The following is a 27,339-nucleotide window of genomic DNA, read 5'->3' on the forward strand; positions in this document are numbered from 1 at the left end:
AATGAATGGCTCATACCCCCTTGTGCAATGGCTTATACCCCCGTAAACGCGGCCTCCGCATTACGACGACAGAAGGAAGAAAGGAAAACGTGGAGAAGGAAGGCAGGGAGGTTAACCAGTTTAGCTTAACCGGTTTGCTACCCTACACATGGGAGCGGGATGGGGGGGATACGACGGCAGAAGAGAAGTGAAATTCTACACTGGAAGGACGAGCGGCAACGGAGCCCGCAGTGGAAGACGACGACGACGCTCGAGATATTGCTGATGATGATAGTTTTAGCGAACTCCGACAACGACGGCACAGGGTCCGCATAAACAGCCTCGCTGTAAAAAAGGCGCTGCCCGTGACGTATTCGTCACTCGATCCTCAGCTCCGGTGTGGGAGAACGCAGGGAAGGAATTTCGCTTGTTGAGGATATAGACGGGGCAAGTGGAGAGAGTGTCTGCGTTGGCAGTGACGCTCGCATCCTGAAACCATGGGTTCGCGACATTTCAAATATTGCTTTCTCTGCTATTAATGAACTAATAATTTGATAAATGCTTCCAATGGAACATTTCTTAGAATGCACCTAGCAACTTCCAACGTATAACCAAAATTTGCCATGTGGCCTGGTGAGGGGCCTTTTAAAAACGCCGTACCCTACCGGTCTACGCCCTTTGTCAACATGGACGCTCTGACGTTTGTGAACTGACCAGAAACAATTTGTTTTTGTAGTGCGTATGTGAACTTATAAATGTTACTGCTGTATAGTATGTTCTTCATTTCTTGTTCTTTTCTTTCTTGGCGAGGGGGGGGAGGGGGCGGCGCCCATCTATGAATTTAGAGGACTAGCCGGCGCCGTCTAACAGGCACCAGCATATCCCTGCATACAGTTAATAAAGCCATACAACAACAACAACAGCAGCAACAACAACAACAACGACAACATGACGGCATGAGAGAACAGCCGAAGAGAAGTTTGCCTAGCATCTCTGTTGCCTCGCCGAAATATGTCTGAGTGGCGCGTTGCCCGAAGAGCGTGTATCTATAACCGTGCTCGGAGGTGCTCGCGCAATCACCTTCAAAATTTCGACGGTTGCACAAGCAGCGCAGGTTCTCCTCACGAACACACTTGAACGCGAGAGCGGTGGCGAAGCTTGGCGCACCATGGCTGACGCCATAGTGATGGAACGGAGCCGTTTTCTTACCTTTCAAAACGCTTGATTTTTCGTAGCCCGAACGGCTGGCGTGGATGCTTGTAAATTTCGCTCTGGTCAGCACAGGAAGCCACACGGCAGCGCAGTGACTGTGTGTTGTTTTCCATTTCATTTTACTTATTCTGATACCGAAAACGGAAACTACAACGCTTCTCGCCGACATGTTTTACAACGGTGGTTTCATAGAGTGATGCTGGACGTGGCACGCGAGGAAACAAGATAGTTAAGTGACTTGACCACACATTTCTGCGGATTGTATAGGTTGTGGCTCTAACGAATTAGTAAATGAGAAGCGACTAATATAATATTCTAATCATCACGATGCATGTTTTCGATGATGCTCGTAAACTAATATTTCCCTCTTTCTCTGTTTTTTTATTGAGGTATCTCAACTTTCTTTATTTCCCTACTTATTAGCAGTTACTTCCCATACACAATGTAATTATGTGAGAGCGTTTGATTGGCTTTACAACGACCGTAGTCTGATGGGTGTAACTGTAACCTTTGCCTGATGTCTTGTTTATATGTTAAGATAAAAAAAGTCAAAGGAGTCCCAAGTACTTAACTTCTCAAACGTTGTCGTTGGCGAACGGCAGAGAGATTCTTGGTAAGCTAATTTGAAATGCTTGGTTTCCTTTGTAGCATGCATAATGTACTTCGCCAGAAAATGTAATTATGCACCTCGTTCGCGTGGAACTTCTTTGCAGCCTTTCAAAATCGACTGGGAAACAAAGCAAAAGATAAGACGCGTACCACCTGCCGCTATTCCAAGCGTGCATTGGCAATGCAGGTGTTTCAGTGAAGGCGGCGATGTTTAGGCATTTGTTGTCGATTGCTTGTACTTATCGCGTTGGCGTCTAGCGAAATCCGGATTGCTTGTTTTACGTTCTTTTTCTTTGTTGCTTCTCGCGTCTTGCCCGTTGTGGATACATACAGCTCGGCTTGTTTTCTGGCAAGAAAATTGAATAGCGCGTTTATTTGTTCTTTCGGCGCACTGCATGCATGGACCGCCTTTTTATCCCCTTACGTCTTTTATTTGCCTTGTTTACAACACAAAAGATATTTCGCGGCTTCTATTGCCGTCTTTTTTTTTTAAGGGACTGAAGTTGGCGTGGAATTTTTCCTCGTCTAGAGCTCTGTACGCCATGAAAGAGATAGAAATAGTTGTAGCGGTGCTCTATGGATACATTTATTCTGCAGTTCTTTATCACCAAACAGGCAACGTAGTTCTTGGAGAACCATTCGGATAAAAGTGTTTGGTGCCGGTACTTAAGTTATATGCCGTGGCGAGTGTTAAGCTGCTATATTGAGCGAAAAGGCCATAACAGGCTCAAGTCCGCGTGACTTATTTTTTGACAAGGACGCAGATAGAAGAAAAAAGAAAAAGAAAGAGAGATAGAGCGAATACCTTTCGCTGTTTATTCTAACCTTCGATGTCGCGTTAACAGCTCTATACTGTTTTCGTTTAAGTTGCAAAGAAGCGAAAATTCGGAAGTTCTTGCCGGTTTGCTAATTGCAATAAACGTCATGTTCGGTCTATGTTAAAAGATGCGTTTTGCACTTTGTTCTGGTGCACGAAACGTCTTTCGTGGTATACGATTCAAGAAAGTATCAACCCTTTCACCACCGCTTGATGTTCCTCTTGCAAGGCGTTTCGTTTTGCTCGGAAATTCCCGGTGCAGTCATGGTGTACAAGCTTAAAAATGCTGCTCGCACATGCGCAAGGAAGCAATCAATCGTGAAGTCAGCTGATATTTCGTAATTACTTGTTTAAGGCCCGCCCTTGCGTAAGGCCTGCACCCACACTTTGGAGTGCGAAAATTCTGAAGTTTCACTAAGCGTCGCACACATACACTCTTGCTAGATAATGCCCGCAAGCCGCTACAAGATGGCCCTATAGTCCGTGCCCGAAAAATTTGTCGGCGACTATGTGTTCACAGTCGGCCACCAGTGGTTGCATTTATTTGCATAGCTGTTTGAGCGCAGTTCGAGGCTTCAGTGAGTAGCCATAAGCCTGCCTCGTGTAAAGCCCGCACCATGTAAACTTTCGGAAAAGAAATGTACAGGTCTTAGACGAGTAAATACGGTATCTCGCGCCGCTATTCACTTCTAATAAGCCCAAACGGAAACTACCGGGAGCACGCGCCGTGCTTAGTGTTATACCGCAGCAACTTTAGGAGTGCTGATGGCGCTACGTTGCGGGATCTTTGGAGAACTAAGACACTCGAGCAATTGAGCCCTTGGTTTTAAAGAAAGCGCGCTTCCTGAATTTTGGGCCTGTATGTTTCAGCGGTAGATTGCGTTCTGGAGTCTTGGTGGTGCTCCTGTAACGGCTTCACTGTATGCAAGGAATACAGCACAGTCGCTTGCTTACTTGCTTGGCACACTCATCCGTTCATCGTTATCGTCTTATAAGAAGAACGGCGGTACGCGTCTTTTCTCTTTTGAGCCATTTCCCCCGCTTCATGGTCGCCAGTACTCCATGCAAAACAGGAGCCTGTTGCGCCTGACTGGACGCGGAACTGTATTCGGCGTGCCCTAATCTGATTACTTAGACCCCCCCCCTCTCCTCTCCGCCCTTTGCTATTTGCCATACACGCAGAGGAAGAAGAAAACAGAAGTCACCGTATACTTTGCGACCACATGTGACGGCTAGGAGGAAACGCATTAGGCTGCACGCAGAGATAGCTGGCTGAGAGTGAAAGAGGCGAGCCTCGTTCGAGTGCCGAGACGGAACTTAAAGAGAACGAAATTTTACAAAGTTAACACTACGAAACAAGGGTTGGGCGTTCGTGTGAAACCGGCTCTCTCTTCGTGCACGACTCTGGAGATTAGAAACTTGCGCGTCGAATAGATTATTCATTTTCATTCAACTCTGGCCCATCGCACTGTCAAAAGAGGTCGTCCATACTCTGTTCGGGCGCCAGCTTCTTCCCGGCTCTGTCGTTCGAATATGCCGGAACGCGTTGAATGACGCGCCTCAAATTGGGAGGGCCGTGGCCTATTGCTCCTCCAAGGAAAGTTGTGGCAGGGGCTCTCCCGTGTGTGCACCGAGCGCACGCGCGTTGCTTCTTTGCGTTTGCCAGCGCACGTCGCCTGCTGCGCTTCCTGCCATTGTCTCTCTCCCGCGCATCTCTTGTCTGCTTGGCGTTTTAGCATTTCTCTATGGCTTTAGCGCTTTATTTTCTCGTCTTCATATCCACAAGGTGGCTCGCCAGAGGGTGCTGGGCTCCCGAAATAGATACGTCCGGGCTTATCACATTGCTTCGCCGCCCCAATTCTTCTTCTGGCTGCCTCTGCTTCGTCGTCTCGGCGAGAAGTGCAAGAGCAAGAATCCACGTTTTGGAGGCGACAGCGAGCATTCTTGTGTGGTCATTGGCGCCCGGAGACGGGGCTGGATGCTCTTTTAGTTCTGGGAAGCACCGCGCTTCTTTGGTGCATGTTGTGCAGCTTCACCATTATCGTTCTCTTTCTTTCGAATCGCTTCGAAGAGATTGGCCGTTTCGCTGCCCATTGGAGCTCCCGTCTTCTTTTTCTACGTGTTTGACTTATCGTCCTAGAAAAAAAAAGTATTCGGCACGAGGCACAGCAGTGACATCTCGTTCTGTCACGATTCGAGTCAATTTGGGAGCCTTAGCTCTGCTTATTGTCTCCCGGGAAGGAGTCTTCCGGAAATAGCTGCCATCGTTCCTCTTCCGCCTGAGTGACATCACGAGCTTCGAGAACCCCTCCCAGCCGTTTCCTTCGCAGTACTTATTGCGGCAGCTTCCTGATGTGTGGCAGTTCCCGTTACTTGCCTCTGCCGTTCGTTCTTCTGGCTTCCCGGGGCAGCGGAGCCTATATTCCAGGCGTGGCCGCCCGTCGGCATATACAACGTGCCGTGTTATTACTGCGCGTGCTTTGTTATAGGAGTTGTGGCGTAACGCGGAAATAACGCAGCTCTTACATAACGGGTGCTTTATATATGCAGCGCATGCCTGTGCAGCCCCCGGAAAGCACGCAGCTGACTCTTCACGCTCCGAACGCAGTCCATATACGTCCTCGGGGCCTTGTTTACGCGGCTGGTTTCATTTCGCGCACTTTTCGCTATCTCTTCTGTGCCGCGTTCCCGGTTATACAAGGTGCCGCGCCGATGGCGAGCCTGGGCTGGCTGGGCCAGAAGGGCACGTGGCAACGGACCTGCGCCGTGTGCTGTCTGGCCGCGCTGACAGGCGTAACGAAGACAAGCTCCGATTCTGCACTTTTCTTACGGCGCTGACGTCAGCGCTATTTGTCAGCGCAGCGAGCGCGCGAATGCAGCGAGACCTTGGGAGGAGGCACGGCTTACAAGCGAGCCTGCGTAGCTACATAGCAAACCGTAGAAGGCAGGCAGAGGCGGTGAGGGCGCGAGCACCGTTTATCTTGCTTGTCCCAGTCGGCTTGTTTCAAGGGCAGAAGCGCAGGGGGGAACCGGATGGCGAGAAGACGGGGGCAAGGCTGGGCTGCTGCGAACTCTGGCAAACGTTTTTATAACGGCCCAATATCCCCCGCGTGGGTCGTATCGGTTGCCGCGGTCGCATCGCCCGCCTGATCAAGCCGCGTGCTTCACGCCGCCGGTCCCCTCTCGCAATTCCTCAGCGTGCCGATTGAAAATGTCTGCTTTTCGAGGTGTTTTTGTTTGTCCTTGCTGTGCGAGTCGCGTATACGTCAGAGCGGGCGTTAACTTGGAGCGGTGACATTTCCAATATTGGTCTCCCTTTTGCACCGCCACCTGGTGTCGCTCGCGCGCTCAGGTATAGAATATTGTGCGCGATTGCGCGTGGACTGGTGTATATACGTATTCGTCCATTACTGTGCAGCATTCTTTGCCTCATTCTTAGCACTTTGCGGCAGGTATACCTGCCTACCTAGGTTCCTGTCTCGCCTCGCGCTAGGAAATATAATGTGATTGATGTGGGAATCGAGAGTCTGCCGTCGAGCATGGTAACCGGCTGCTGTAACCATTAGGCCACGATATCTTCTTTATTTCCAGCCAAACACGCGTTTGTGATCACACATCACACTCATTTTATGTGCGTTAAAACATTTAACATTGACATCACATCTTCATCGCCAGTCAGTCGTCGTATACTCATCACGTACTTTCACAACCGTTTCCACATTGTACACATGCACAGATTAGCCTTTAACATTGCAGTCTCTGTATGACACAAGCCTATATATACGCCAGATTGCAGTTAGCGCGACTAAAAAAAAAAAAAAAAAATTCATTTGTTCAATATCACGTTCAGGCGTTAAGAAACGAATGCCATGGTGATGTTCCTCTCGTTCCAAAGTCAGCCAGCTATTATATATATATAACATAGAGAACATTAAAAGTGCATATAAATATACTGTTAAAGAAAGTTAGCAGGTCATTGTCTACGTGGAAATCCCGTAGTGCGTTGAGAGGTAATCTCCGTTTGTTTAGTGTCCCAGGGTCCAAACACATTTTGTACAGAAAAAAGTTACGCTGCCGTGTATGGCAAGCTTTTATGGTATATGTGCGTAGCCGCGCTCCGATGCCGCCTCGTTTGACTCCTATAACTTGCGCAATATGCGGGTGCCGCGTATCCCCAGACCATATAGCGGCTACGTTGTATAAAGTTAACGCTAGTCTGTCACTTTCTACATTATTTGTACATAACTTTCTTGTCCGGTTTCCTGTTTTCGCTGAAAGTAAGCGTTATCTCGTTTAATAACAGCTGGAGGAGTGCCGCGCCTCATAAAAGTGCCCGGAGGGGCTTGCCTTGCTGAATAAAAGTGGACCGAGACACGGGAAGCGTAAAACGAGCGGTTTTGCGCTTTTAGCTCGTTTGATCCTTTGTTGATTATACTGCTGACATTATTTCATCTTAGAGACGTTCGGAACGACTAAATTTCGGACGCAGTCTTTGTTCCTAAATGGTTGGCGACATCAGATACAAAAGGAATTCCCGTTTTCTCTCACGACCGCAGTGAAAGCAGTTTAATTACCCATCCTCGCTTTTATTCCTTGGCTATGTAGTCTTTTCGCAGCCGGGAATCGAAGTCACAACCTCCTCTTCAGCTGTACTGAGACACTGCGGTTTTCGAGAAATCAATTCAGAAAGCTCCACTGATTGCGTATGGTGCGAATTTGGGGTCCACACCATGGATCCCTGCTGGACTTTATCGAAGAGGACAAATACCTGTTTTAGGCCGCAGAGCAAACTTAAGAAAAAAAAAAAAAGAAGAAGAAAGCTACAATACATTCCTGTGAAGCGGTGGTAAACTCGTCGGCGCCAGCGATGGGCCGTCTCAGGAGGGTGATACGCGGTTTCAACGCGCTCGACTGCGCACTGAGCGGCAAGAAAGATTAATGAAGCCGAAGAGTGCCGAAGCCGAAGCCGAAGAAGCCAACGCAAGTTTATATGCACTTGATTGAGCGTACCATTGCGTACAGTCGCAACCGCGGGCTTGGTTGCCTTCTCATATTCGCCCCAACTCCTGTAGGTGTTTTAACCGTCGGCGTCGTGTGTCACCACGACTAGGCAAGAAAGTGCGGCCTCTCCAGATGTTCAGGAAGCGTGCGCTGAACATTAACGGCGAGAGAAGCTGTGCGCGGCATTCTTTAAGAGCCGCGTTTGCAGTGACGGGAATCCTGGACGCGCTGTTTTGGAGTAGGTATGCAGTAATTCCGTAGTAATTCTATAGTTGGAAGCGCGCGTCTCTATAGCTAAAGGCGGTATACGCTGCTCTGCTGTTGCTGCGTTCGTGACACCTGCGCCGTGGCCCACGCCTCTGCTCCTTCCTCGGCTTTCTTCCTGCAGGTGTTGCCGCGCACGTCGTTCAAGCTAAGTTCAAGCTCTGGGCAATTTTTCTTTTCGTTATTATTATTATTCTCGCCTCGGCGCATTTCGCGAGTGTCTACCGACCGCTCCGCGCTTCGTGTGCCGGAGCCGGAGAAATTCTCGAGTCCGCCCACTTGCATTTTGTGCGCGCGCGCGAACCTTGCCAGCTGCCGGCGGCGGCGATGAATGGGCAAAGAAAAGTACACGCAATCTGGAGGTGCGCGTGCCGGTCTCCACGCCGACATTGTGTTGTGCCATGATCTGGAACGTCAGTGCCACTCGGTGACTGAAGTGCCGCCTCTTCGTCTTCGCAGAATCATCCGACAGCGCCCGTTGAACTTAGCACGCGTAGCATTTTGCACGGCGCATTTCTTGGAAGGCGTTTTATGTCGGAACTCCGCATGGGCGCATTTCATTGATTGCGAGGTGTGTACTGAAGGTAACGGCCGTGCTGTATGAATTTGTGACGAGATAGCGGGTTAGGCGAGAATTGCATCGCTTAACTTACGCCAGGATAGGGACATACGGACGATACCAATAGGGTGTTATCGCAGGCCTTAGTATTTGCCACTTTATATTACATCTCCAGAGCAATTGTGGCAATGTCCCTGTTTCTTTCTCTAATTATTTATTTATTTATTTATTTATTTATTTATTTATTTATTTATTTATTTATTTATTTGACACTTGCTTACTTGAGGACGTTTCCGCACATCGTTACCGTGGGCAATGTTTGCATGCGTTTGCGACAGGGGTTTAAATGGATGCCCGTGTCGCTGGCGAATTTATGGCCTAGCTCCCGGCTTGGCCACGAAGGGATGTGTTACCAGAGGCAGGAGCTTTTCTCGAACGTATATAGAGAAGTTGGAGATCGCATCTCGTGTCTGCGCAGGTCACTTCCTATTCCTCCCCTATGAAGGTGAGAGAGGGAGAGAGAGAAAGGAAAGGGGAAAGGCAGGGAGGTTAACCAGAGAAAAGGTCCGGTTGGCTACCCTACGCTGGGGAGAGAGGGGAGGGGGAGGTAAAGTGGTAAAAAAGTAGAGATAAGGAAAGGAAGGAGAATAGACACACAATCACAGTCGGTCACTGTCACTGAATACTGTCATCGCACAGCACAGTGACACTTGAAGCACTGTCAACACCTGTTCAGGCTACAGCCGCCTGTCCAATTCTGTCGCCCTCAAGAACCGCAACAGTGCACTCGTCGCCCTCTGCTGCGAAGGCTTATGATGGCGGTATTTTAAAATAAGTTCCTCTGTGAGAGGTCTTTGGTCAAAGCGCGCTATCGCGGTTGCGAGTGATTGTCTCTGTAAATTACATCGAGGACAGTCACAAAGAAGGTGTTGAAAAGTCTCCTCGTCACCACAGTCCTCACACGAGGCGTCGTCGGCCCATCCAATTAGGTAAGCGAAAGACTTGGTGAAAGCCACCCCTAGCCATAGTCGACAAAGCAGGGTAGCTTCGCGACGGCAGAGTCCAGGTGGAATACAAAGGCGTAGAGAGGAGTCAAGATTGTGGAGTCGGTAGTCGTGAAAACTTCCAGCGTTCCACAAGGAGAACGTGATGTCACGGCTGATCAATCGAAGTTTTCGAGCGGCATCTGTCCTTGATAACGGTATCGGCTCCTCTTCGTCCCCTTGAAGAGCCGACCGAGCAGCGTTATCAGCGTGTTCGTTCCCTATGACTCCGCAGTGACTTGGAAGCCACTGAAATGTCACGTGGTGTCCTTTATCAGTTAAGGTATGAATGAGTTCTCTAATCTCAAATACCAGTTGTTCGTGTGGTCCGCGCCGCAGGGCCGATAGCAGAGATTGCAGTGCAGCCTTCGAGTCACTGAATATTGACCATCTTCGAGGTTGTTCTTGGCTGACGAGACGAAGTGCAGCGCGAAGGGCTGCAAGTTCCGCGGCCATCGGTGTCGTTGGGTGACATGTCTTGAAACTGATGGTGGTGGCTTTCGCTGGGAAGACCACGGCTCCAGAGGAACACTGGAGAGTTGACGATCCATCAGTATAAATATGTACGTGTTCGGCGTACCTCTCGTGCAAAAGGAGCAGAGTTAGTTGTTTAAGAGCAGGTGATGACAGCTCAGATTTTTTCCTGATTCCTGGTACGGTGAGGTGTACTGCGGGTCGAGCCAAACACCATGGAGGAATCGATGGCTTAGTTGCGGGGGTGAAGCCTGATGGGAGGCAGGTATAATACTTCGAAATCGTAGTACAAAATGCTGCCTGCGGCCTTTCTGACGGTAGTGTTGCCAGATGGTGGGAACAGGCACGGGCAACGTGCCTAATGTGCACTCTCAACACCTCTACCGCAATGTGTGTTTGTATAGGTTGGTCCCGAGCAATCGTAATAGTCGCTGCTGTCGATGTGCATTTTGGCAAACCAAGACAAACCCTGAGAGCCCGAGCTTGAATAGCCTGTAGAGCACGAAGATTTGTCTGGCAGGTGTTGGTCAGTAAGGGCAAACTGTACCTCAAGAAGCCCAGAAAAAGAGCCCTGTACAATTCCAACATTGCATGCACTGACATTCCCCAAGTCTTTCCTCCCAGAAACTTGAAAAGTTGGGAGATTGCTGTCAGACGCTTTTTCAAGTAGGTCACGTGCGGGCTCCATGAAGGTGAAGAAAGCTTACAAAGTGGTGGGCCGAAAGTTATCTCTGAGCTTCCTTATTTTTTTTTTTTTTTTTGATGACGGAATTGCAGCTGGCCTGCAACGTATACGCGATCGTCCGGGAGTGTAGCTACGTTTGCTCACATTACGGTGCAACTTTCTGCCGATGGCCTTGTTTAACTATTGGCAAGCCATACGGCAGGCTCGTTTACCGTGTTTTACGAAGTTCTGCACCACTGCCGAGCGTTCATCGCTTGAGTTAATTGGCCCGGAGACAAAGGACACGTATGCCGGTTCTACGAGACGCCCTAACATTGTCTCTCTTTTTTTCTTTCTTTTTTCTTTTTCTTAGATGACGTGCGCCTCTATGCAAACACTGTCGAAGGACTCTCTCGAACGAGCCAGCTCGGCGAGCCCTCGCTGCATACATTTTCGCGCACTTGGTGCGCCGAAAGCGACGAAGCCAAGCGAGCACCCCTTGACCCCTGGCAAGGGAGGTCAACCGGCGAATGATTGAGCACCCATTGGCAGCCGGATCGCGCGTTTGCTTGCGTGAGCGCACCGTGTCGCCCACTCGCTTCTGCCGGTGCTGCACTCGAAAGGGTTGAGCTTCTCGAACGTGCCGGAATCGCGTTTCTGACGGCCGGACGTTCACGTTTTCGTTGGCGATGCGTCGTCTGCGCGGACGATTGTTTCTTTCACGCGCCAGCGTGGTCCGTTGCGTTATGGATCGCGTTTGAAGCGTCTGGCACGCCGACACGTATTCTTGCACGCACCCCTGTTGAATTGTGCTTCATGTGCGAACAGCGTGCTCGCTCGCCATACACAGACAGTTGAGCGGGCCTCCACGGCTGCTGCGTTTTGTGTTTCACTGAACGCAGCACTTTCCAGAACGGCGGCCTTATTTTTTTTTCGTTGCTGCTGGCATACCCGCGGCTTGCAACTTCGCCTGCAGGCATGTTCCCTGCGGAGAAGAAGACCCCAGGAGCAGGACGTGCGTCTTTTGCGAAGGAGCCGCTTATGCGCTTGCATCACTTTCTCGGATTGCGACAGCCCCGGCATGCGTGTGCAGCGAGCTCGCGGTGTCGGACGGAAAGGGGACACTCAACTGTACGGAGAAGAAACGAACGACTCGTGGGGCCCCGGTCGCCGCCAAAACGCGTCTCGCGAAAATTTTGTTTGTCTGCCGGCCCGTCCTCGGCTGTCCATGGCCTGGCTGTTCGTACTCGTCTCGCTCACTGCGGTGTAGATTTTTTTACGTGCAGGCGGTAGGATATATGTTACACTGGCGCACGGCCGACACGGAACACTGGTCGCGTCTAAGCGCCAGTTTGGCGTCGAGATTGTGTGGAACACGCACATCTATTCCTTTGGGGCGCTTTCCTGAATTAGCTAAAGTCTGCGCCCGCGGTTCTGCCCGCGGCCGGGTTGGACTGGAGGCGTTGCTTGGATGTCAGCGTGCGCCTGCGCAGTCGAAGTAATCGCTTTGAAAGATTGTTTGAGCATTGAGTAACGCAACGAACTGCTATGAAGGCTTTAGTAAATTTGTACAATAATACAATGAGCGCAATGCGTACGTTATAGTACAGAACGATAGGCGTCTGCCTGCTGCAGGGACTTGCGAGGGAACGCGTCGGTGCATACATGTATATGGGACTATTTTCACTGTGCCAACTACAGCGCCTCGTAGAGATGCGAGCCATATTCGGACAGGCAACGTGCCGTGCTCTCGTAGCAGCGCTGTGTACATGGCGGCCATCTGACAGGTAGCGAGGTGTATCTGCGAGCCGCAGGGCGCGGTAATTCACAATACGACCCAACACCACCTCCCACATGTCGGGAACGCGCCCCGCGCGAGGGAAAGGCAAACGCGGGGATGACGGAAATCGGAGCCGATAAGTCGGGACGGCCTCCTCCTGGCGAGCAGCTGTTTCACGCTCCGACAGCGCCGGCCGAGGCACGCCCCGTCGGCTCGCGAAGACGAAGGCCGGGAAGCTGTTATCGTTGCCGTGGCTGCAGGGCCTCCGGCCGAACTCCGGGGGTGCCTTCGCCGAAACGAGCGTGCTTGATGACCGCCGCGGCGCGCTTTCGCTTAGCCGGGCAGTGCGTTCTTGATCGCTCTGTTTCTTGGGACCTGACCATTTGTAGCGAGCTGCGATAGAATGTGTGTTCATTTTTTTATTATTGTTGTTATTCCATCGGGCAATATGTATTCTTTGTTCGTAAATACTTATTGTGTGTGTGTGTGTGTGTGTGTGTGTGTGTGTGTGTGTGTGTGTGTGTGTGTGTGTGTGTGTGTGTGTGTGTGTGTGTGTGTGTGTGTGTGTGTGTGTGTGTTTGTGCGAGCAACATAGGGGAAGTTAACTGTCCTGTATGTTTAGTTGAAATGTACAAATGATAAGGTAAGACAAACTAGAAGTGGACTAAAACGCAACTTGCCGCAGCTGGAAGCCGAACCGGATCTCCCGCGTTACACGTGCGATGTTTTCTACTACTTAGCGACCGTTGTGGCCGTTCCTACCGTCCACTTTATTTGGTTCTCGATCCCATACACTTTCTTGGGAGGGGAGATAAGGGTTAGTAATGCATATGTACACGATTTCCTTGTCAAGTAAGTGAAAGACCGCGCTTAAAATCGGGAAGCGCTCGATGATCTCGCGTGCCCGCTGATCTGCGTGCCTCTTGATGACGATGACTTCCTCGAATTTAGGTCTGCACCCACGTGACCGGTAGTGCGAGGGCAGGTTGCTCCCTTATCCTGTTTTAGATTGTTGGCCATTGGCTCCCGCAATCCTTTTTTTTCGTCGGCGGGTTGTTTTGTTTTGATTTTCTCTACCTATATATTTCGCCACTGCGCGTAGTTGGAAGTCGGCACCGATGTCGTCCGTTCCCTTGGTATTTTGTCTCGTTCTTGCGCTGCTTGCCGTATTATGTGGCGTTCGCTGTCTTTTTTTTTTTGTAGAACAAGCACTTCGCGTTGACCGTACCAAGTCATAACCAACGTGTGGCTGTTTCTATAAAGCACTTAATTTTAATCCGTAGAATTGACTTTATATTTTGGATCTTTCGTAAATAATTTACAATTTCGTGCATCACCAAATGTCTTATTTCGTAACTGTTATTTCGATTTCTGTATTCTTCCTGCGATTTGTCGTCGGCTCGCTTGAAGCCGCGCCCCCACCATCGGGCGGGTGATAAGAAAAGAATAGAACATCGGAGGGAATTAACCCTTACATAATGCGTCCTCAAGTTTCTCTCGCGATATGGGCACATACTCTGCTTACAGTTCAACTTGTCTCTTCATTCCTATGCCTCTCCTCCAGTGCAGGGTAGGAAACCTCCCTGGCTTTCCTCGTCTCTCTCTATCTCTCTCTCTCTCTCTGTCTCTCTCACACACAACTTGCGTACCTTTCTTTAATAACGTCCATGAGCAGCGAACTCTCATCGTTTTCAGCAACGAACGCGCATCGTTTGTATGCGTCACACAGGCCATGACATCAACGCCATCATTCCCTGCACTGCAATCGCACAATGGCTTGAGACCTGTTGTACTGTGAGGATATTTTTTCAGTTGTCTTCGTAGCAAAAGCAAAGTCTTTGGTTAGTGATTCTTGATCCTATCAAGGCGTAGTTTCCTCTGGCAGGCGATGCGCACTGCAGGAGCAGTTGGCGGTGCATGGCTTCGCCGAGTGCGGGTGTTCCTACGTGGAATCGCATATGCATGTAACCCAGACCTGGTGGTGATACGTAGGCGGGAACGCGCGGCGCGGTACCCTGTGCAACTTCTATCTACGTGCTGTATCTCGAAGTATAAGTACGCGCCGTCTGCGGCGCTATGAATCGCCTAACGGGAAGCGGTCTGACATGGCGCTTGGTAATTGCAACCCTCGACCAAGAAAACTGTCAGCCATTTCTTTTTACCGAGGCAAGCCGTCCTCGAACTGACCAAGCGCGCCCGCCCGCACGGCGTTCAACTTCGGTTGGCACATCTCTTCCCGCCCCGCCTTGCGGCCATCTCCACGATGCCGGCCTTGACATCGGGGAAAGCGACGCCGGCGAGGCTTTGAGTCACTTCGCCTGTTTGTCTCTCTGCGTGCGTGAGAGAAGACGCGACTGACTAAGTCGGTAGCGAGCATCGGTGAAAAGAGCTGGACTGATAGCACCGCTGCCCATACCCGGGTAGTATACCCATCGCAGGCGGGTTGATGAAAGCCGTCCCAAGTCACTTTCCCCATGGCGGATACATAGAGTAAGCAAAAAGCAACCGTAACGCAGATGCTTTTTTCTTAATATTTATATTCTTGAATGCGCGCGTGCGGTCGCATTTCTCTTCGCAACAGGATTGCGTGATGTCTGATGCCTCCGGAAATAGTGGGGAGAGAGAAAGGAGGGAGAAGAGGTTTTGTAACGAGGGTGCTGCAGTCTCGAAACACAAGCGCGATTATCATATATCCTATGTACACGAGCTCTGCCGTTGACTCCCGCGAAGCTTCGCGCGTGGCTCGTCTTGTGGATAACGTCGCCACGCGCCGCGCTAATCTGCTGCAAAAATGTGACCCAGTTTGAAAGCTTTCATGAATCACAGTAGCCGAGCGATATATGCGCCATGTTTTATTCAGTTCGCGGGAGCACTTCGCATGTATAAGGCATGAGAGAAACGCGACGTCAAAAAGAAAAGCGTCTAACAGACAGAACTTAACCGTAATTGAGAAAAAAAAGTAGGTGCACGCGTATTTATACAGTCAGCGTCGTGGGCAAAATGACACTGATCGGTGTGTATTTCTGCATTTATTGGACTCTTAGCGTTCGTTGATGCCTCGGACCAAAGCATTTGAACGCGCACACTCGATGCGCCATGTTTTATGTATAGCCTCCGGGAGCGGAGGTGAGCTGGTTGCTGTGATCCCAAACACCGTCTTATCTTTCTCCGTTGATCGAGCGACACCTATTCAGTGCTGTATTTGTTTCTTGCTGGTATCATTTCTGCTCTGAGTCTTCTAAGTGTCACTTATGTTGTGCACTGCTTCAAAGTGGTCTGTTGGTACCTTCCATGCAAGTTAGCTAAAGGTTAAAGAGTAAGTGCATCCCAGCGGACTCCGGGGGAGTGGATCTTGGTGTAGGTGTATCTAATGGGGGAGAAAATACCTGACAGCCATTTCCTCCTCTTTTTTTTTGTTGCTTCTTTGTCGATTTACCTTCTTGTGTACAGTGACTCATTTATAACGAAACAAAGCAGACGTCAACATAATCGCCCGAAGTGTTGCGCGCACACGAAACAAGGGAACAAGGCATCGCTAATTGGTAAAATAAGAGGTCCCATATATATATATATATATATATATATATATATATATATATATATATATATATATATATATATATATATATGAGTGCACTCCTAAAGAAAATTACATCCTTTGGGTCGTGTCTTGCCGCGGAACAATAATCGTAATCTGCCGTGCTTGCGTATCCTTTCTTGAAAACGCTGCGCTCGCTACTTTTCTGTCGAGAATGCTCTGTCAAGCTGATAACGCGCAAGCCGTTCGTGACTTGGAAGTACCGGGCTCGCAGCGTTAAAGAAAGGAAATGCGGGCAAGACAGATGACGATTATCGTTTGGGGACAAAATACAACCCAAAGGGTGTAAACCTTTTTTTCTTTTTTTAGAGTGTAGCTTCCGCGCTCTCTGGCGCATTAACAAAGTCTCTTGCATGCGAAGGGTCCTCTCCGTGTTTCTTTTCCGTCAGAAGCACTTCGCGCGCTCACGAAGATTTGCGTGACGAAAAAGCGTGGCTAAAAAACTTCCAACGCTAAATTGCGCACACTCAAAAACAGACGTCAAAATGGCACGGTAGGCAACACATACAATGCGGCCGCGCCTACCAGATGCGGCAGTAGCCGTTTGCCGTTCCAAGCAGGAAACACGACCGCTCTTGGCAGCCACGCGAGGAGTTCATTGTGGGAACTCGAAGACGTCGGTCGCGTATCACAATGGCGCTCATTGTTCTGGACATTCGAGACAGACGCGGTCTCGCCGCATTGTTCCACCGTCATCGGATGACGAATATAAAGAGCCATCAGTCGTTGTTCTGGCCTTCGGACGCGCGGTATAGACTTGGCATGCGATGCCAGGGTCACCCCCGTTGTTGCGCGACACACGAGGCCTCGCGAAGCGTCTAAACTGTGCGATCGGGCTGGCTAGAATGCGTGCTTATAACGAATGGAGGGCTGCACGTGACGTTTCCAGATGTCTCGAAATAATGGGACAGCGGCGTGTAATGCCCCTGTCTCGCAGGAAAATGCTACAAACTAGCGCTTTTTGGTCTCCTTTGTGTGAAATAATGTTGGCGGTGTGTCAAAGAATAAGACGGGAAAAGTTACAGGTTGTTTGGAAAGTATTCTTACGTATTACTTCATTTATTAAGCTTTTCGTTCGTGGTAACCTTTTACGGCGTTTTATAGTAACAATATGGTTTTAGATTATGCTTATATAGGTAAGCAAGCGATCTTTATCCGTAATATCTCGATAGCGGACTAGAGCCAAGTACTGGAAAGTGTTAGTGGCGAAGATAAACGCAACTGTATTTTTTTTCTTTCTTTCGAAACTGCGTTTTTCGTGGCAGCCTCTTCTAACTGATACGCGCCTCAATCTCCTATGTTCAAGAAATGTTGCAGGCTTTTTTTTTATTAATATTATTATTGTTGTTGTTGTTGTTTAAGGCTTCCACGGGTGGAAGATAAGACGAATACACGTACTAACGATCGCACGGCCAGGGTTCCCTCCAGTAATTATTGCAGGAAACTCTACGGTGCATACACTGGTTTGCGTGCGCGGAAAGGTAGATCTTATCACTCGGCGCTGACAAACGCCGACGGCTTTTCCGTTCGGTCTCATCTCGTGCGCCAGCGTTACGATATGCCTGTTATCTGCCAGCGCGCGTTGTTCCTGCTGCGCAGCTGCAACTGTCTCGTGTGGTGCTTCGTGCCAGCGTCTTGCCTCCGCTTATCATTAGAATCGACACAGCGCGAGGAGCTCGAGCGCTACACTTGCCATCGCTTTCAATGCCTCGCTTTCGGGCGAAACTGCAACTTTTGCATTATTAAGTGGCGGTTACGAAAGGACTGAAAAGGATCCAGGCAAGATTATCTTGCACATTTTACGCAAATAAAAGAGGTTTGCTCAACTTCCTCAGCTGCGGCTGCATGACAATATTATTCTATTCTGTTCTATTATATTCGTTATCCGTTCTTTCTGATTCTTGTCATTGGCTCGCAAGACGCCGTGCCGTCGTTATCAGCGGAATCGGCAAATATAGGTTCGACGGATAACAAATTAAGAATGTAAGCCAGATAGTTAGAAAATACGGCCGCCGAATACCCATATCGAGGAAGGAACAGCGCGACAAACGTGTACGTTTTTTTTTTCGTGTGCGTGTGTGTGTATTATTGCCAATAGGTATGCGGCTTCTGCGCTGTTCCTGGTTCATCAACAGTATGTACCTGTACGAGTGTCGCAGTCAGCACGCTTTGTACCATGTGTTTGTACCATGTGCGTTCTTTGTGTTGATTTTGTGATTACCTGCGGCGCTTTCTTCTATTGCACTCACAAAAATGATTAGAAGTGAGCGCGGTCAGCTTTCTTGCCTAGCTTTGCTTTCTTTTTTGCCCTGCTGCGAGAGAAATTGAAGCCGCATGGTTGCTTCACTTTGACCCCACACAATTTTTGCGAGGCTCGCGTGTGTTCCCAGCTTTTAGCACTCGTCAGATGGTGAACGGCAAGCCTTGGCACATGACGTGACAGCTGACATCATGATAGCAGCCACCGTCCTTTACGCGGTTACAGCTTTGACGATTAAGTTGTTACACGTCGAAAAACGCGAACAAAGACAACTTTTATGCCATTTCATCCGCTTACGAATACGCTGACAAGCACCACAAGGGAAGCATTGTCAGCAGGTATACTAGTCTGGTCGCATAGCGGGACCGCATAGCATCAAAATCGGTTGCAAGGGCTGCATGGACACGAGGCTTTGAAGAAACCCTTGAGTTGCGTGCGCTGTGTATTCGATCTTCCGTGTCCTCTTCATCATATTTCGTCATTATTAAGGCGAACGCCTTAAGTGGATCATACGCCCGATGGCCATGAAAAAAAAGCGTCGTCCGGTCAAATGGTAGAAAAACGATCATCGTCAGCAATGGCTCATACCCCCCTAAGCAAGCAAAATATACGATGACTCATCCCTCTCGTAATGCAGAGGCTACAAGCACTCATCAAAATGAAGCGTACAGTGCATACATTCATTGGAATCACGCATACGACCTACAGAAACGCGACGTCAAAAAGAAAAAGAGAAAACCACGTGGCCCTCTCAATGGCCCATACTCCGTAAGCAATGACTAATACTCCCGTAAGCAAAAAAAAAAAAAAAAAAAAAATACAATGACCAGTAATTCCCCACCCCTCCTCCACTTTAAGGCTGAGGCTACTAGCGCCAAGAAAAGTGAAGCGAACAGTGAATACATTCATTGAAATCACCCTTAAAACACACAACACAGCAACACAGCGTAAATAGTTTTGATGTTTTCTGTCTTATTAGTTGTGTTCGGTTTTATTAGTATTGATACTTGTAAACTGCTACTTATGCTGCTCCAGCCAGGTAAAGGCCTTAGTCAGGAGGTTTATGCCCTCCTTCTGCCTAAGTACCTTGCGGGCAAACCTTGTATTTGTTTTGTCCAAATAAAGAACTCGCACTTGCACAAGTTTCAATCCCCTGCCGAGAGAATGGAACGCAGAGTCGAAGAAAAACGTCGTTGGCGCGAGTCTGACCCCGCTGTATACGAGCGTGCGAAGCCGCTTCTAAGCGTGAAAACGAGCCGAAGAAGCCAAAATGCGAAAGGCAGCAATGCCACGATGCAAGACGATGCACGTGCAGCAAGCTTTCGACTCCACGTGTTACCGGAGTGTAACATGCTGCCGAGCTTTCTTTTTTCTTTTGTCTCACTTTTCCTCTTTTCCCTGTGCAGAGCAGGGTGGCCTGGACGCGTTATACTCAGTCCAACCTCTCTGCAGGCTTTTCTTATGAATAAATATCTTTCCTTCGCCCCTCCGCACTCTCTGCGCCTCTGCATTTCGTTCTGCGCGGTGTGTGCACGTCGGCGACTTTCTGAAAAGGGGGCTAATTACGCGGCGCTCTCGTGCACTCGACAGCGCGCTGATGATGTAGTAATCTCTGTTTCTCACTTCTTTTTTTTTTTTTTTCCATCACGTCGTATACTCACCGTTGTCTCTTCTTTCCGTTTTCAGAAGTGGAAGCCGTCCATGCTTGCGAATGGCTGCGGCAGGCCGGATTCCCCCAGTACGTGCAGATGTACGAAGGTGAGTTCCTGGCTCGCAACCATTTTAAGATATTGCCTCTTAAACGCGTGTAACCCCTCGCGGTAGCTTCCTGGCTAAGGCGCTGCTGATCTTATAAGGCCGTCGGTGCTATCCCGGTCGCGGCGGGCGCATTTCGATGGGACCCAATTGCATAAAAAAAAAAAAAAAAAACGTTCGTGCACTTACATGTAGATGCGCGTTAGAGAACCCCTAGCGTTAACAAATTTAACATATAATTCTTTACCGTACGGCAAGCACGCCTCACGAGAAGATAGTGGCCGTGGCGCCCAAAATCCGCGAATTTCATTTGCTTGAAAAGTGTGCACTCCATAGGAAAGCGCGCAACTTGGTTGGGAAGGAAAGAGGCGGGAAGGGACTAAGCCTATGAGGTGTTGTGATTACGAGTACTCCGCATTGAAGCTGACGTAACGAATGAAATGGCGGCCGCCGTGATGCGCGTCGCCGTATGCTCAAACATGTCGCCGCGTGCGGCGGATCTAAATTCGGCGCTCGGAATGTTTGCCGTCAAACACACGCGCAGGCCTCTCTCTCTCTGCCCCGCACGCCGCGAGCGCTCTGTGCTGTCAGCCGTACCGCGCGGTCATTTGTCACGGATGAGCTAAACCGGAAGGGGCTCTTTTATTTCCTTTCCTAGATTGTTCCACTAGGTCGGGAGCGTGACACTGAGACAAGAGCTTTGCCGTGAGCTCGACGAAACGGGCATCGTCTGTCATCGTAACTCCTTAGCATTTGAGATCGCGTAAGGTTAACTTAATAGTAGTTCAATTTAATAACACAATTGAGGTATGGTAAAGATATGGACACCGATGGAACGCTTGCTACCTTGCTTGTGACTTTGCTGGATAATCACGTTTTCGTATTTTGCTATATTCACTGCGCGCACCGTCGCAGTTCATTAGAGTTTTAATCACGTGGCTCGCTTGTGAAGCTCTTTCGTGATCAACCAGCGAGCTCTTCGTGAAATAGATCAAGATGACTTCAACCGCTTGATAATTGCCACGGGCATCACTTCAGAACGCGAACCGCTGCGCGACGTCGAACTTTTGCCGAACACCGCCATTCTATCACTCAACCGCTAAGGAGCTTAGCTATGGGCACCGTGTTGCGCGGCTCCACCGCAGCTCCATTTCGGTAGGTTTTTATTGCATAAAAGTCAGTTTTGGGCGCAGGTACGCGTTCAACAACTCCATGTGGTCAAATCTATAGTACGGGACCGTTCGCTAAGGTTTCTGGGATTGCCGCGATGTACCTATACGTACGTATAGAGCGTAAAACATCATGAGGTAGTCACCAAAATACTAAACGTGTGCGTAGAGAGAGAGAGAGAGAGAGAGAGAGAGAGAGAGAGAGAGAGAGAGAGAGAAACAGGAAATGCATGGAGGTCGGGCTTGCTAGCTTACGCAGAGCGAAGGGAAAGGAAAAATAGAGAGAGAAAAGTATAGATCTGCAAGATTCAATTATAGACCAAAAAAAACCTAAAATTTGTTGACTGGGTGGTTCCCACATGTCGAACGGATGCGACAAAATCTTTTATTTGTATAAATTATTAGCGGCTGACAACAAATGCGACCATGCCAACGATCTTTCGTCGCGACTTATGCGTGATACGATTGCATTAGCGGTTGCTTTTAGGAGCCTTGATATAAAATGAGCAGAAATGTGACACCGCCATGGCGCGACCGGTACATGTATTGCTAAAAAGAAAATCGACTGTGCGTGTATGGAGCACTTACTTTGGGTTTGTTTCGGCAACGTGCAGTCAATCACTTTTTGTGTCATCGTAAACAACGTCTTAGAAGTATTCAAGCTATTAAAGGCTTAGGAGGGAGGATCAACGGCGAATATATTGGCAACCTTAGGTTTGCAGATGACATTGTCCTGTTCAGCGACACTGCGGATGAGTTACAACAAATGATTGAGGACCTTAACAGATAAAGTGTAAGAGTGGTGTTCAAGATTAACATGCAGAAACCAAAGATAATGATCAATAGCCTGGCAAAGGAACAAGAGTTCAGGATCGCCACGCAGCCTCTAGAGTCTGCGAAGGAATACGTTTACCGAGGTCAATTATTAGCCACAGGAGACCCTGATCATTAGAAGAAAATTCACAGAAGAATAACATTGGGTTGGAGGGCATACGGCAGGCATTGCCAGATCCTGACTGGGAGCTTACCGCCATCATTGAGAAGAAAGGTGTACAATCACTGCATTCAACCGTGGTAGCATATGGGGTAGAAGCTTGGAGGTTGACAAAGAAGCGCGAGAACAAGTTCAGGACCGCGCAAAGAGAGATGGAACGAAAAATCTTAAGCGTAACGTTAAGCGACAGAAAGAGAGCGGTGTGGATCAATAGCAAACGGGGATATTCAGTATTCTAATTGACATTAAGAGAAAAAAAATGGAGCTGGGCAAGCCATGTAATGCGTAGAATGGATAACCGGTAGACCATTAGAGTTACAGAATGGGTGCCAAGAGAAGGGAAGCGCAGTCGAGGACGGCGGAAACCTAGGTGGGGTGATGAAATTAGGAAATTCGCAGGTGCAAGTTGGAATCAGTTGACGTAGGACATGAGTAATTGGAGATCGCAGGGAGAGGCCTTCGTCCTGCAGTGGACATTAAAGGGACACTAAAGCGAAACAGTAAATCAGTTTAGACTAATGAAGCATTGTTTGAGAACCCTGCAGGCAGTCATTTCAAAAAATAGTTTGAATATTAGATGAGAAAATGAAGGTCCAAGTATCAGTATTTGAATTTCGCGCCGGAAACCCAGCGCCGGTACGTCAGCGTGACGTCAGGGATTCCAAAGTATGTTTTCGCATTTGGGCCGCGTTGGCTGAATAAAGGTACCCGAAACTTGCAATGTTTAATATTTGGTTCCTTTAGAACACAATGTAGTGAATGTGTACCGCTATATATAATTAGTAGACCCTAGAAGGCGCCATCAAAATCCCAGACGTCACAGCCCCCAGGTGCGTGAACTTAAGTAGGCGTCGCCTCCCGTATTTCGTTCTTTCGCCTTTTCTGGCTTACCAAACGCCTTATCGTTGTAAGAGTGGTGTTTTTGGTGTTATAGAACGGTAATTTACTGATGCAGAAGAAATCATTTTTCACTTTAGTGTCCCTTTAAGATAGGCGGATGATGATGATGATGATGATGATGATGATGATGATGATGATGATGATGATGATGATGCAACGTCGTCTTTGTCTTCAAGTGTTGCTTCGTTTCAATGTGCTTTCTTGCAGTGAAGGCGAGCCCTTAGCACACCTTGCGGACGTCTTACTGACATCATTGTATAGGCGCTCATCCCGCGCTTGCAAACGCTCCTCTATAGCTATTGTGCGCATCAAATATTAGGTCCGGCGTTGAAGTGACGTTCCCGCTTTTACGTTGCGAATACATACCCGAACGCGTGCATGGTACGCTGCAAAAGGCGACTTCCTGTGCGTGAACAAAACATTAAAAGCGAGAGAAAAAGGGCGTGTAAGTGCGCGAAAATTATCCTCGAGCTATCTGGAGGCCCTTCGTGCAATTAAGCCACCGTTTTTCCTGCAAAGGGCAAGTGCTTTTCATGTCATCGTTTTGTCTCGGAAAATAAATAAAAATGAAAGAAGCCTACTCTAAGATAATTTAAATAGCTGTTTTTTGGATTAACGAGTCACACCCGACGCTCGTCATTTACTTCGCGCGAATTTTCGCCAGTGTGCCTCGAAAGGTGTACTTTTTCGATAATGTAAGTATTAGGTGCGCGTATGTTTTATTCACACCGATGAAAGTTTTAATAGTGGAATTCAAGTACCATTCTGGCGTCTATGCCTGTAATATGTGTGAGATAACATGTATCGTGTTGAGTGATCAGCTCTCACGCTGCAGGTAGAACCCATTTATTGCTACATTCTTCCTGCTAACCTCGTCGTCTTCTTCTCTTCTTCATTACCCCCCCTGGCGATGTGTATCGCCACACACTCCCATTCGACTGTCCCGGCCCCCACAATGAAAATACGGTAGCACATTCACAATTGAAGCCTTTTCAACTTTTTCAGTGGGACCTTGGTAGCATATTGTCTTCAGCAGTCCTTGCTGTTTAGCTGTCTTGACGACATAGTAAGGTCCTGTAACCGGTGTTTTCGAATCAAGTCTTTTTCGGACCAGAATCCACGAATCTGGTTCAATCTCCGGCATCTTTGTGCAGCGTTTGCGGTCAAAATTCTTTATCATTGTCGCTGTATATTTTTGTCGCTGTTGAGACGTCTTGTAATGTTCCTTTGGATCAATTTGTTGCACTAAGCCCAATTCGTGGTTCGCTGGCAGCCATGAGCTCGTGCCAAATGCCGCAAAATGTGGGCTGCATCCCAGGTCTGCTGTATATGATCTGTCGTGACAACCAACGGCTCCTTCTAAAGCGCATTTCCAGCCGCCTTTGAATTCGAGGTATAATCGTATGTACATCTTCAAGTCCCTTATCATTCGCTCTGCAAGGGAATTCCCTTCCGTATAGCGTGCTGGGAAGCGAAGGGGGATGTTTATTTTCTGAGCCCAAAGTCGCAGTTTTTCGCTTTTGAAGGCTGGGCCATTATCTGCGACGACGATTCTGACGTTCTTGAAGAGTTCTCGTTCCAGCTATGATATCACGCAGTTTGCGTCCTCCTTTCCAGCTTTGGCGGCGACAAAACGCGTGCATTCGTCCACGGCGACTAGGAATGCTTGAGTCCTCCTAACTCCCTCCCTCGTCTCTTTGATTTCAGCGAAATCAAGATAAACAACCTCGAAGGGGATATTGGAATAACTGAAAGCCGCCTTGTTTAAGGCCTGTCAGCGCGGTATATAGTTTTGCAAGTCAGTTTCTTTCGTGTCTTCTGTGAGGTGTTATTTTGGTGTCCAGCTTTTTGCTGCTGGTCAAGCAACACTCTTGTGCACTTCTATTGCCGCTTTAGCACAGCTCTAATTCCAAGTTGGCATTTATTCTTTCTAGCTAATATTTAAATTGTTGTTATATCTGTAATTAATGCAATGAACACGGCTTTCGTCCTCTGTTTCTTTTTCTTGTTTTGGCAGTCTGCTATTAAACTAAGGGCAGCTGCTACAAATCGTCATTCTTCCTGCAACAACATCTGTTCCAAAACACCCATGGCCATTCCCATCGTTAGAAATATATGTGATAAACACGATTGGATTTTGAAGGGAACACACGATAGATATTCAAGCACTGCAGAAGCGCCTGTTCGAGCTTCACGTTTATGTAGCTCTGTTCACGTGGAGAATCTGCCCCCGCCGTATTTTCTCGGTTTCAACGCTAAAGCGGGGACGTTTGACGTTCTTGAATGCAGAGTAGGCGTTTCTTTTCATGATGGTCCCCCCTGTTCTCGACTGAGAACACGACCGCGTGTACAAAGAGGAGGACCTCGTTTGCAGCGAAATTGCTCTGAGCTCACTCGTCTATAGGTCATGGGGTCGTTTTTTACGCTGCAGTATACGTTGTAAGATGTTTGTGTCTGCGGGGGAAGCGCGGTGTTCTAATTGCGTAGCCAGAAAGAAAGAAGTAACAGTCTCGTTGCATTTGTTTTCTGATTGAAAGTCTCGCTACTTGGATACCACGGTCGGCTGGTAAGCGTGAGACTATTAGCAACTTTAAGCGCGACTATAACGATGCCCGCACTGCCATTATTCTAGCTTTTGCGCAATCAGCACCGATGGAATAAATCGCGGATCCTTCGTGATGCGTTTGCTTGCTTAACCGGAATCCGTCTGTGTCGATTTACTCTATATATCCGCCCACACCTAACTGATTGAAAATTCTATTTATACCCTTCGGGTCGTTTCTTAGTGAGAAAATTAGCACCCGGGGTAATACCATTCTCGATGTGAAATTTAAAGCATTGAAATACTTCTGGCCGCGCGCTTATTGCAGCAACACGTGTCTATCTGTTTATCTTAATAAAAGAAACACCCGGTTACCTTTGGTGCACTTCTCTCGCGTGCAGGTTGAAGAAAACGAGCACACCTATATCTATACTGTAGCTCCATTCGACGTTGCTCTGTGACCGGCAGTGTTGAAGGATGGAAAAAAAAAAAAAATCAGTGAACTCTCATAGCGGTAGCCTTCGCTGGGTGCGCCCCAGTAATTGACTGTCAGGGATTCAGTCTGCTGCGCAAATATGGGAAGTGCACTGTACAGATTTTAACAAGAACCGTGGATCTTTACCCTGCGCCTAATTTTGCATAAACTGCGGGCTGCATTCACCGCCGACGCAGTTACTGCTTCCTACGTGGCGAAATTGCTTCGGCGAGTGCGATGGTTACTGTGATAGCGGAATACACGGTTCAATTCATTCGGGCTTCTTTTGTAATATATATATATTTTCTCTCTCCCACACCAGACAACAACTTCCCCGTCGAGATAACGACCGTCCTCCGGGACCACCCGAGCCTGGATCCGGATGAGCTGCAGTCTTTGTTCAGGTGAGCTTGATTTGACTTAATAATTTATACCCGATGCCTGATAGTCTTCTGTTATTTTCACGTGCTTTAGGAAGCATGCGTCAAGCAACTATGCACGACAAATGAATTGGAAAGTTAACAAGCGAGGTTAAAACGCGTTGGCCGGCTATAGTTGGTTAGAATCCATGATAGAGTGTTTAAGCGCGACTGAACGAGGACGTATAGAAACGAGGCCACTACACTACACTACATCTTGCGTGGTTCCTTATTTATTTATTTATTTACTTATTAATTAATTAATTTATTTATATGTGGCCATTTAGTGCTCACCGCTTTTTCACGGCGATGAGCTTTAAGTAGAACATTGGGGTATGACATGTAGGAGACACACTGCACCAATATCAGCTCGGAACGTATTTGGTGCAGCTATTTCGATGAAATCTACAATAGATAACCTATTAAAAACGAGTGAGCATGCGTTCTATTGATTACATACGATGGGCTGCGCACTATCACATCAAAGAAAGAAAGCGAGAGCGAAAGAAAAGCAGTGTAAAAGCAACAGCGTGTACTTAAAGTAATGGCGCTTTGACACGTTATGAGTGACATTTCAGAACGGTAATATACAATAAACCTTTAGGAAACCTTCGCTTCTCATAATGGCGCAAAAACCTTCGTTTCCGATTTCTGCAGGAGCGTACGAAGGAATGCACTCCCGTACATCGCTGTAATCAACCTAATGAGCCTTTACCGGAATATCGTTCCTCCTAGACCTTTCGGCGCGAAGTGTTATAGGGTGCAAATGCATACTCGGAATGACCGCCTGCAATTATAGCTGTACATGTACTATCATGTCTTTAG

General features: G+C 48.3%; 1 protein-coding gene across 6 annotated transcripts in view; it reads left to right on the plus strand.

The window, feature by feature from the left end:
- The window catches only part of cv-c (RhoGTPase activating protein), a 453,196-nt gene that overhangs the window by 362,846 nt on the left and 63,011 nt on the right, over positions 1-27,339 (plus strand). For all 6 annotated transcript variants that reach the window (XM_050183837.3, XM_055073551.2, XM_050183840.3 and 3 more), the window contains 2 exons: positions 19,947-20,018; positions 26,418-26,499. In XM_050183837.3, coding sequence (XP_050039794.1) covers positions 19,947-20,018; positions 26,418-26,499 — 154 coding nt within the window. The remainder of the gene's footprint in view (positions 1-19,946; positions 20,019-26,417; positions 26,500-27,339) is intronic.

Source organism: Dermacentor andersoni, chromosome 4, assembly GCF_023375885.2.
Source record: "Dermacentor andersoni chromosome 4, qqDerAnde1_hic_scaffold, whole genome shotgun sequence".
Taxonomy (NCBI): domain Eukaryota; kingdom Metazoa; phylum Arthropoda; class Arachnida; order Ixodida; family Ixodidae; genus Dermacentor; species Dermacentor andersoni.